The sequence below is a fragment of the Lepus europaeus genome, chromosome 14 (assembly GCF_033115175.1).
Source record: "Lepus europaeus isolate LE1 chromosome 14, mLepTim1.pri, whole genome shotgun sequence".
Taxonomy (NCBI): Eukaryota; Metazoa; Chordata; class Mammalia; order Lagomorpha; family Leporidae; genus Lepus; species Lepus europaeus.
This window is the reverse complement of record NC_084840.1, coordinates 61946397-61958508: the sequence shown is the minus strand read 5'-3', so window position 1 is coordinate 61958508 and position 12112 is coordinate 61946397. Positions and strand designations below refer to the sequence as shown.

Below are 12112 nucleotides of genomic sequence, written 5' to 3'. Positions count from 1 at the left end.
AGACAAAAATTGACTTAAACACAAAAACTGTTAAAAGAGACAAAGATTTAACATGAAGATGTAACTTTTATAAATGTATAAGCACCTAATTACAGGGCACCTGGCTATTTAAAAGAAATGTTTAGGGATTTAAAGGGAGACTTAGACTCCAATACAATAGCACTGGATGATTTCAATACTCCACTGTCAGCAATGGACAGATCAACCAAACAGAAAATCAACAAGGAAACAGCAGAGTTAACTGACACTATAAACCAAATGGATCTAACAGATATCTACAGAACTTTTTCATCCTAAAGTTGCAGAATACACACTCTTCTGGGCAGTGCATGGAACTTACTCTAGGATTGATCACATACTAGGCCATACAGCAAATCTCAATAAATTTAAAAAAATCAAAATCATACCATTCATCTTCTCAGACCACAATAGAATGAAGCTGGAAATCAGCAACTCAGGAATATCTACAGCATATGCAAACACATAGAGACTGAACAACATGTTCCTGGGGCTGGTGCCATGGTGCAGTAGGTTAATCCTCTGCTTGCAGAGCCAGCATCCCATATGGGCGCAGGATTGAGTCCTGGTTGCTCCTCTTCCAATCCAGCTCTCTGCTATGGCCTGGGAAAGCAGTAGGATATGGTTCAAGTCCTTGGGCCCCTACACCCGCACGAGAGACCAGAAGAGGCTCCTGGATCCTGGCTTAGGATTGGCTCAGCTCCAGCCGTTGTGGCCATTTGGGGAGTGAACCAGCGAATGGAAGACCTTTCTCTCTGACTTTCCCTCTCATTGTCTGTAACTCTACCTCTCAAATAAATAGATAAAATCTTTTTAAAAAATGCTCCTGAATGAACAGTGGGTCATAGAGATAGAAAAAGAGAAATCAAAAACTTTCTGGAAACAAATGAAGATAACAAAACATAACAAAACTTATGGGATACAGCAAAATCAGCATTAAGAAGAAAGTTTATAGCAATAGGTGCCTACATCAAGAAATTGGAAAAGCACCAAATAAATGGGCTATCAATGCATCTCAATGATCTAGAAAAACAACAGTAAACCAAACCAAAAACTAGTAGGAGAAAAGAAATAATTAAAATTAGAGAAGAAATCAACAAAACTGAAACCAAAAAACAATGCAAAAGATCAGAAAAACTAAGAACTGGTTTTTTGAAAAAATAAACAAAATTGACACACCATTGGACCAACTAATCAAAAAAAGGAGAGAGAAGACCTAAATCAATAAAATTAGAGATGAAAAAGGAAATGTAGGGGCCAGCGCTGTGGTGCAGCAGGTTAATGCCCTGGAATGCAGTGCCAACATTCCATGTGGGCGCCTGTTCAAGACCTGCTGTTCCACTTCCAATCCAGCTCTCTCCTGTGGCCTGGGAAAGTAGTAGAGAATGGCCCGGATCCTTGGGTCCCTGCACACACATTGGAGACCCAGAAGAAGCTCCTGGCTCCTGGCTCCTGGATTTGGATCGCTTCAGCTCCGGCTGTTGTGGCCAATTGGAGAGTGAGCCATCGGCTGGAAGACCTCTCTATTACTCTCTCTCTGCCTCTCCTCCCTGTGTAACTCTTTCAAATACTTTTTTTTTAAAAAAAAAAAAAAAAGGAAATGTAACAACAGACACCACAGAAATAAAAAGAATCATCAGAAATTACTACAAAGAGCTGTATGCCAACAAACTGGGAAACCTGGAAGAAACATATAGGTTCCTGGACACATACAACCTACATAAATTGAGACATGAAGACATAGAAAACCTAAACAGACCTATTACCAAATTGGAAATTGAATCAGTAATAAAGACCCTCCCAACAAAGAAAAGCCCAGGACTGAGTGGCTTCACTGCTGAATTCTACCAGACATTTAAGAAAGAACTAACTCTAATAATTCTTAAGTTATTCAAAACAACTGAAAGAGAAGGAATACTCCCAAATTCTTTCTACAAAGTCAGCATCACCTTAATTCCTAAACCTGAAAAAGATGCAATAGAGAAAGAGAATTACAGACCAATTTTCCTGATGAAAATAGATGCAAAAATCTCAACAAAATTCTAGCCAACAGAATCCAACAACACATCAGGAAGATCATTCCCCCAGACCAAGTGAGATATATCCCTAGTATGCAGGGATGGTTCAACAATTGCAAATCAACCAATGTGATACATCACATTAACAACCTGAGGAACAAAATCCATATTATGATCTCAATAGATGCAGAGAAAGCATCTGATAAAATACAACACCCTTTCATGATGGAAACTCTAAGCAAATTGGGTCTAGAAGGAACATTCCTCAACACAATCAAGGCAATTTATGACAAATCCATGGCCAGCGTTCTATTGAAAGGGAAAAGTTGGAAGCATTCTCATTCTCATTGAGATCCAGTTCAAGACAAGGATATCTACTCTCACCATTGCTATTCAATGTAGTATTGGACGTTTTAGCCAGAGCCATTAGGCAAGAAAAATAAAAGTGATACAAATTGGGAAGGAGGAAGTCAAACTATCCCTATTTGTAGATGATATGATTCTTTGTATAGGGCATCCAAAGAATTCCACTAAGTGACTATTGGAACTCATGGAAGAGTTTGGTAAAGCAGCAGGATATAAAACCAATACACAAAAATCAACAGCCTTTGTATACACAGACAATGGCACAGATGAGAAAGAACATCTAAGATTAGTCCCATTCACAATAGCTACCAAAATATGTCAAATACCTTGGAATAAACTTAACCAAGGATATAAAAAAAATCTCTACAATGAGAATTAAAAAACTTTAAAGAGAGAAATAGAAGATAAGTAAGTGGAAAAATCTTCCATGTTCATGGACTGGAAGAATCAATATTATCAAAATGTCCATTCTTCCAAAAGGAATTAACAGATTCAATGCGATACCAATCAAAATACCAAACACATTCTTCTCAGATTTAGAAAAAGTGATGATGAAATTTATATGGAGGCACAGAAGACCTTGAATATCTAAAGCAATCTTATATATAAAAACAAGCTGGGGGCATCACAATACCAAGCTTCACAACATACTACAGGGCAGTTGTAATCAAAACAGCCTAGTATTTGTATAAAAACAGATGGATAGAAAACTGGAGCAGAATAGAAATGTCAGAAATCATTCCAAGCATCTACAACCAACTTATATTTGACCAAGGAGTTAAAACCAATTCCTGGAGCAAGGACAATCTCTTCAACAAATGGTATTAGGAAAACTGGATTTCCACATGCAGAAGTATAAAGCAAGACCCCTATCATGTACCTTATACAAAAATCCACTCAACATGGATTAAAGATCTAAATCTATGACCTCACACAATTAAATTATTAGAGAACATCAGAGAAACCCTGCAAGATGTAGGCACAGGCAAAGACTTCTTGGAAAAGACCCCAGAGGCACAGACAGTCAAAACCAAAATTAACAATTGGGATTACATCAAATTGAGAAGTTTATTATCGCCATACTGCAAAAGAAACAGGAAAGTGAAGAGGCAGTCGATAGAATGGGAGAAAATATTTGAAAATTATGCAACAGATAAAGGATTAATAACCAGAATCTACAAAAAGATCAAGAAACTCCACAACAACAAAACAAACCACCCTCTTAAGAGATGAGCCAAGGACTTAAGCAGACATTTTTCAGGAGAAGAAATCCAGATGGCCAACAGGCACATGAAAAAATGTTCAGGATCACTAGCCATAAGGGAAATGCAGATCAAAACCACAATGAGATTTCACCTCACCCCAGTTAGAATGGCTTTCACACGGAAATAAACAACCAATGCTAGTAAGGGTGTGGGGAAAATGGTACCCTAATCCACTGTTGGTGGGAATGCAAACTTATAAAGCCTCAGAAATCTGAATATAGTCCTACCATATGACCCAGCCATCCCACTCCTTGGAATTTACCCAAGGGAAATGATATTGACAAATAACAAGCCATCTGCACTTTCATGTTTATTACAGCTCAATTCACAATAGCTTAGGCATGGAATCAATCTAAATGCCCATCAATGGAAGAATGGATAAAGAAATTATGGGCTATGTACTCTATGGAATACTACATAGCAATAAAAAACATGAAATCTAGTCATTTGCAATAAAATAGATGAACCTGGAAAATATCATACTTAGTGAAATAAGACAGTCCCAAAGAGACAAACATCATGTGTTCTCCCTGATCTGTGATAACTAACTGAGTACCTAAGAAGAATTATCCAACCAGGGAATCGGGCCACACAGCAGACTCAGAATGACAAACAACCTAAACAACATTCTGGCCTCAGAATCAGCCCTTAAGGCATTCAGATCCGGCTAAAAAGCCCATGAGAGTATTTCAGGCATGGAAAGCCAAGACACTGTGGCAAAAAAAAAAAAAAAAAAAAAAACAAAAAAAAAAACAAACAAACACAACTCTGTGAGTGAGATCCCAGCAGAAAGAATGGGATATCAAAGAAGGAGGTACCTTTCTCTGAAAGGAGGAGAGAACTTCCACTTTGACTATGGCCTCTCTAAATACTGACGAAGTTTGTAGACTCAAAAGGTTTCCATAGCCATGGAAGCTCACGACAAGAGCCTCAGGTGATCACTGATGTCATAAATAAGAGTGTCAACTGTTAAATCAACAACAGGAGTTGCTGTGTGCTTGTGTCCCATGTAGGGCCTCTATTCTTAATGAGTTGTACTATGAGAATTAATGGTAAAACTTGTCTTCAAACAGTACTTTATATTTTGTGTGTCTGTGTGGGAGCAAATTGTTGAAATCTTTACTTAGTATAGAGTTGGTCTTTTGTCTATAAAATTAATTAAAAATGAACCTTAATGAAGAATGGGATGGGAGAGAGAGTAGGAGGTGCGATGGGAGTGGGGGTGGGATGGCGGCTATGTGGTGAAGAATTGCTATATATATTCATAGCTGTGCCTATGAAATTTATATTTATTAAATAAAAGCTTTCTCAAAAAAACTATCAATGGGATACGCAGCTAAGAATCTGAGTAATTTATAATACAATGAGAACTAGATATCTATATTAACTCAACAAATAAATACTGAATTATTGATAAGGACAAATATGATAGTACTCACAAGGGAGGACAGTCTCCAAACACAGAATCATATTAGAGTGTCACAATCATGCTAGAATGTGGTAAACTGAATTCATCCTAAGTAGTATTCTGAGATTCTATTCCACAGTCTTCTGAAGTTCAGCTTAAGGCAAACATTTGCATAGCATCTGACAATGCTAAGAGCTCAGAGGACAAAAATTAGTAAGATCAATCTTGGTCTAATCAACACTCTGTTCTTTCACAGTCAGCTTTTAAAATCTTGAATGATATTTAATCAACACTTTATTTAAGTGCATAGAGTTCTTGAAGATCACTGAAAAATTTTTATTTACTTTAATTGAGGGGAAAGTTGGTAGTGGTAGGGATGAGAACAAACATGGAAAGAAATGGCTCAGAAATTTCCTACTTAGAAAAAAATTTTTTTCTTAGATCTTTGAGCATACATGACAAAATTTATGACAACTAGTGTATCTTAGTATTATTATAAATTTTAACCTAGAGAAAAGCTTTCCATGAAGAGAAATTTTATAATAACAAAATGTGATGAAAAATTAAGACACAAATGAAATACACTTTGAATGATTTAGTTTCAAAAAGAATCCTCTGCTTGCTTCTAACATTTAGGTCATAAACTAGGCCAAAAGATAAAAGTCTTATAGGCTATCATCCAAGTCCAGAGCTGAAAGTAAGAGACAATAAAAAGGAAGCTCTTTCTCTTTCCTGGGGAATGTTTCTATCCCCTGCAAACAAAAATAGCTTGGCTCAATATTGACAACTTTTTCCTAATTTATGTATAAAGGCAGTAAAATTTGGGGATAGGTAGATAGATTTAGAGTCAGACAATCCTGGGTTTAAGTCCTTGCTTTGCCTTTTTTTTTTTTGCTCTGTGATATTTGGCTAGTTACTGATTTAAGAAAGTGCTTGATACAGTGCTGAGCATACTATAACCATGCAGTCATCAGTGTTACTTATTAAAATGTTAACTGTTTCAATTATTTTTCGAAAGAGGGCATTATGAAACACTGAAAATCTTTGTTTAAGTCAGTCAATAGCTTTGGCTTCAACATTTTAACTGACTCATTAAAAAAGCCTCCCTCCTTTAAAAGATGATCAATTGATCTACTTATATTTAAGATATTCTAAAAAGCTTTAATCACATTAAATTCTCAATATAACACCATGTATGCATTGTTGAAATGCCTCAATTCGCCTATAATTGAAAAGTAAGGGTAACTATTTCATAACAACTAATAAGATGAAGACTAACATTAAAGTAAATGTCAAGGTCAACTGACATATCTGTAACAATTATTTCAATATTCGCATTAGATTTTAGCTCATGTGAATGCATAAAAAACCCTCACTATACTCTTGTCCTTTCTATGATGATAACTAGTTTTCTGTAGCAAACTTCCTTTGCTCGTGCTGTGAAGCATGTGAGCTTTGACCACCATTTCCTTCCTCTTTTGCATTACTCACTTCTCTTGCTCTGATTCACTTGTCTGCCTGATTTCCTTTCTCACTTTACTTCCCCTTCTCCTTCTTCGCTATTGCATAAATATTGAAGACTATGAATAACTGAATCATTCTTTGTTAAGTGACTATACAATTGGAAGAAAAGCAAAAGAATTTATTAGTTTTTTAATGAGCTACTTCTAAATACTTTCCATATGGTGATATCTTCAAGTTGATATTAAACTAATAAGCAACTAAGATGGATTTTTAAACACTAATACCAATAATTATGTAAGTCTTTAGACAGAACTTACACGGTAAGCAGAAAATAACAGATCACAACTTAAATGTATTTGCAGAAAAATAACTTTTTTATTTTTATTATTTTTATTTTTTAAAGCTCTTCCTTCCGTTGGTTCACTCCCCAAATGGATGCAACTGCTGGAGCTGCGCCGATCTGAAGCCAGGAGCTCCCTCCCAGTATCCCATGTGTGTGCAGGGGCCCAAGCACTTGGGCCATTTTCTACTGCTTTCCCAGGCCATAGCAGAGAGCTGGAATGGAAGAGGAGAAGCTGGGACTAGAACTGGTACCCATATGGGATGCCGGCACTGCAGGCGGAGGATTAACCTACTGTGCCATGGCTCTGGCCACAGAAAAATAAACTAAAATACTAATCAGCTCACTTTATTTTTCAGAATTAACACAATCAGATATTTCTCAACAGCAAATTAACATATAACTCAAGGATTATAAATATCAGGTCAGTTTAGAAAAAGCATCTTCAAAAAATTAGTGGATATTGAGGTTAAAAAAATTAAAAACTGTTTTCTTAACTGAATGATTTATAATGATGACTGAATCAAAATCACTGAAGTTCAATGTAAAGCAAAGCTGCAACAGGCAAGTATTAGGACTTCCCCATGGAAAGCTGAATTTGTCTCAAAAAGCAGAACAAACCATGATAAACTATGTCCCACAGGCAAACAATGAAAAATATTTTAAGGCCAAAGTATCTCTAACAAATCATAAGATACTAAACACAGTTTAAATATCATCACAAGAATTTTGTGTCACAGAATTATAGAAATAATCTAACCACTGTTCTTCAAACTGTGGGACACTTATAATCATGTAGGCAATTTGATAGAAGTTCATGTTCCCAGGACTCAACCAGACTTACTAATTCAGACTCTCAGGGGAATGAAGCCGAGGAATCTGTATTGTCAATTCCTCAATGTGCTCAAATTACCAATAAATACAGGACTCATATGGTTAAGCAATACAAAGTCCTATAAAACTACTTGTCAATCTAGTTTCTTAGGGACATGGTAAGATTAATATTTTGATTCTTGGACCCTCAGGCCAATGTTCTTTCTGCCACACCATGTTGTTAGACTTCAAAGTACAAGGAAAATCTAGAGAAATTCAAACTAAAATTTTGAACAATTTTTACATTTGACAACGTCCATCTTAGATACACAATTCCTACTTTTGGACCTGCTCTTTCCATATGGAAAAAATGTAAACGGCATGCTCAGAGAGGAACTAGAGTGAATTTCCAGCATGGTTACCCTACATTTCATCGGAGGATGCTTTCTACCACAATGAATTTTAATTTTTGAGGCTTTAAATAAATACCAGCATAGTACTTTAGCCAAACTTTAAGCAGAGATTCTAAGCAGCTCATAAGTTTAGGGGAGAGGATAGGAAATATAATATTCAAAGTAAAACATCATTATAGTTTATAAAAATGCTCACAGATTCATCCAGAAATGTTTGTTCCCTCATTGTCTCCTCTTGTCTTTGAGACTGCATTTCTTGCAGGAGCCTTTCATTTTCAAGTACAACTACTTGTATCTTATTTTTCATTCCAGAGAGTTCCTCCTATAAAAACAGAAATGAAGAAAGTTAGATATTTTTAAGCAGTGCTTTTATTTGTTGATTAAGAGAGAATCAAGCATAATATTAACTATGGAAGACTTACATTCTCTAACCATTTCCTTAAATATAAAATCATATTCAGACAAACAAGGCAATGCACATACTAGTCAACAAAGAGACAGCCTGCAGATGGTCATTCACAAAATGTAGTTCCTGACCTTTTCTCCAAGAGATAGAGGCTCATAGAAAAGCATTAATTAAAGGGATTATCTAAAAGATTTTTAAAAATAAGGGAGATTGCTGAAAAATAAAGTAAGATATGTTATCACTAGTGACCAAATGCCAGTAACTTGTTGAAAACTGATATAGGACTAAATAAAGGGAGACCATGACATATAAAACTACAGAAACAAAGATATTGTGATACTAGCAAAAGAATAGACAAGTAACAGAATACTAAAACAGAATAGACAGCCCAAAAGTAGACCTACAAAAATATAGTCAAATAACTTTTAACAATGGAGCATGGGCAACTCAATGGACACAGTCTTTTCAAAAATGGTAGTGGAACAAATGGATGCCCACATGCAAAAGAGAAAAAGTGATTCTAGAGACAGATTTTACCACTAACATAAAGATGAATTCAACATGGAATACAGACTTAAATGTAAAATAAAAATTATAAACCATTATAAAAGTTAAAAACCATGCACCCATATGGGATGCCAGCACTGCAGGTGGAGGCTTAAGCTATTACCTCACAGCACCAGCCCCAAAATACACCATTAAGAAAAACAAAAGACAAGCCACCACGCAGGAGAAAATATTTGTAAAAGCCATGTTTCAGAAAAGACTGTCATCCAAAATACATAAGGAATTCTTGAAATTCAACAATTAGAAAACAAATAATCTGATTTTAAAAATGGGTAGGGGAATCTGGGTGTGTCTTTTTAATTGTGCCAAATGTCCTAATATAAGATGTTAACAGAGGAATTCGGTGAGGGCTATATGTAACTCCTTATATTACCAACCCACAATTTTTTTTTTTCTAAATTTAAAACTACTCTGAAATTAAATGTTGAAAAGCAGAGTTAAATATCTGAACAGAAAACTTACAAAATAAGATATATAGATGACAGGTAAAAATATGAAAAGATGGTCAACATCATATCATCAGAGAATTGATAAGAATATAACACTGCCTACCAATTAGTTAAAATCTAAAATACAGCCCACAACAAATGCTGTCTAGGATACACAGAGTACTGGGAACTCTTAATCAATGCTGGTGGGAAAGAAAAATGGTATAATCACTTCAGAAAAGAGTCTGGAAGTTTATTACATAGCTACACATGTCTTTATCACATGATCAAGCAATTGTAGTTCTATGAGTCTGCTGTGTGGATGGCTTCCCATGTAGGAACATTCTCTTTTTAATTCTATTATTATTACCAGACATTTGATCTTATTTATATGATCCCTTTAACACTTAATCCTATCCATATGAGCACTTTAACACTTAATATGGTCACTTTAACACTTAAGGTGGCATTTTTAACACCCAGTTTAATGGGATTTGTGGTCCCATGGCAAGTTTATAAACTGTGCCCTTAGAAGTAAATCCTTGGGGCTGGCACTGTGGCATAGCAGGAAAGGAAGCCGCCTACAGTGCCAGAATCCCATATGGGCTCTGGTTTGAGTCCCAGCTGCTCCACTTCTGATCCAGCTCTCTGCTATGGCCTGGGAAAGCAGTAGAAGAAGGCCCAAGTCCTTGGGTCCCTGCATCTGCGTGGGAGACCGGAAGAATCTCCCGGCTCCTGGCTTTGGATCCGCGTAGCTCCCTCCAGTTGTTGTGGCCATCTGGGTTGGTGAACCAGTGGATGGAAGACCTCTCTCTCGCCTCTCCTCTCTCTGTTAACTCTGACTTTCAAATAAATAAATAAATCTTTAAAAAAAAAAAGTCTGTAGGAATGTATGCAGAAGTATATAGCTTTACAGTTACAAACTTCCTCCTCCCTCCCTTATTCCCACTCTTTTATTTTTACTGAAATATATTTTCAATTGACTTTAGACACATATGATTAACTCTATGTTAAGTAAAGAGTTCAACAAATAGTACGAAGAGGCTGGCGCCGCAGCTCACTTGGCTAATCCTCCACCTGCGGCACCGGCACCCTGGGTTCTAGTCCCGGTTGGGGCGTTGGATCCTGTCCCGGTTGCTCCTCTTTCAATCCACCTCTCTGCTCTGGCCCAGGAAGGCAGTGGAGGATGGCCCAAGTCCTTGGGCCCTGCACCTGCATGGGAGATCAGGAGGAAGCACCTGGCTCCACGCCAGCCGTAGCGGTCATTTGGGGGGTGAACCAATGGAATGAAGACCTTTCTCTCTGTCTCTCTCTCACTGTGTAACTCTGCCTATTAAAAAAAAAATAGTACGAAGAAGAGAAAAAGAAAAACTGTTCCTTGACAGTCAAGACAGGACAGTTCAAGTCATTGCTTCTCAAAGTGTCAATTTCACCACTAAGCTTTCCTTTTAGGTGCTCTATTAATTATCGCAGATCAAGGAGAAAATATAGTATTTGTCTCTTTAAGACTGGCTTATTTCACAAAGTATGATGTTTTCCAGGTTCATCTATTGGGAAGGTCTTTATTACTGATTCAATTTCCAATTTGGTAATAGGCCTGTTTAGGTTTACTATGTCTTCATGTCTCAATTTAAATAGGTTGTGTGTGTCCAGGAATCTATCCATTTCTTCTGGGTTTCCCAGTTTGTTGGCGTACAGCTCTTTGTAGTAATTTCTGATGATTCTTTTTATTTCTGTGGTATCTGTTGTTATATTTCCTTTTTCATCTCTAATTTTATTGATTTGTGCAATCTCTCTCTCTTTTTTTTTTTTTTTTTTGGTTAGTTGGGCCATTGGTGTCAATTTTGTTTATCTTTTCAAAAAACCAGCTCTTCATTTTGCTGATCTTCTGTATTGTTTTTTAGTTTCACTTTTGTTGATTTTGTCTCTAGTTTTAATTATTTCTTTTCTCCTACTGGTTTTGGGTTTGGTCTGCTATAGTTTCCTCTGCTATTTTCTCCCTAACTCTTGCCTGAGATTGTACTCTCTTCACTTTTTTCAAACTATCTTCTCCTAGACTAGAGCAGCATGCTTCCTCCCTACCCACCATCTTAATTTCCCTCTATCAGATAAATACTTTAAGTTTAGATTCACTCACTCATTCATTCATTTGAAAGGTAGAGTGACATAGAAAGAGAGATCTTCCATTTTCTGGTTCACTCTAAATTGCCAGAAGGACAGGAGCTGGGCTAGGCCAAAGTCAGGAGCCTGGCATACTATCCAAGTATTCCACATAGGCAGCAGGGACCCAAATACTTGTACCATCATCTGCTGCTCTCCTAAGCACATTAGCAAGGAGCTGGACCAGAAGCAGAGGAGAAGAGACTTGAACAGGCACTTTGGATTTACATTGCCAGTGTCACCTGCTTACCCCATTGTGTCACATTGTTGGCAGCTAGTTTTAAATTCTTAATGAGAAACTTACCTTGCAGAATTTAACTTCTGCCTCTAAATGATGAATGTACTGAGATTGGTCATTAATGATAGGTACAAGGTTTTGCACTGTAGGTATACTGGTTTCCTCATATTCTGATGATCTCTAAGATAAAAAAGCCAAATTAATCATA

General features: G+C 36.6%; 1 protein-coding gene across 7 annotated transcripts in view; it reads right to left on the bottom strand.

Moving 5' to 3' along the window:
• SDCCAG8 (SHH signaling and ciliogenesis regulator SDCCAG8) overlaps positions 1-12112 on the bottom strand; it is a 272939-nt gene that overhangs the window by 242554 nt on the left and 18273 nt on the right. For 6 of the 7 annotated variants that reach the window (XM_062210707.1, XM_062210712.1, XM_062210706.1 and 3 more), the window contains exons 4-5: positions 11971-12084; positions 8302-8427 (exon numbers count right to left, since the gene is read on the bottom strand). In XM_062210707.1, coding sequence (XP_062066691.1) covers positions 8302-8427; positions 11971-12084 — 240 coding nt within the window. The remainder of the gene's footprint in view (positions 1-8301; positions 8428-11970; positions 12085-12112) is intronic. The other variant, XM_062210711.1, reaches the window with a different exon arrangement.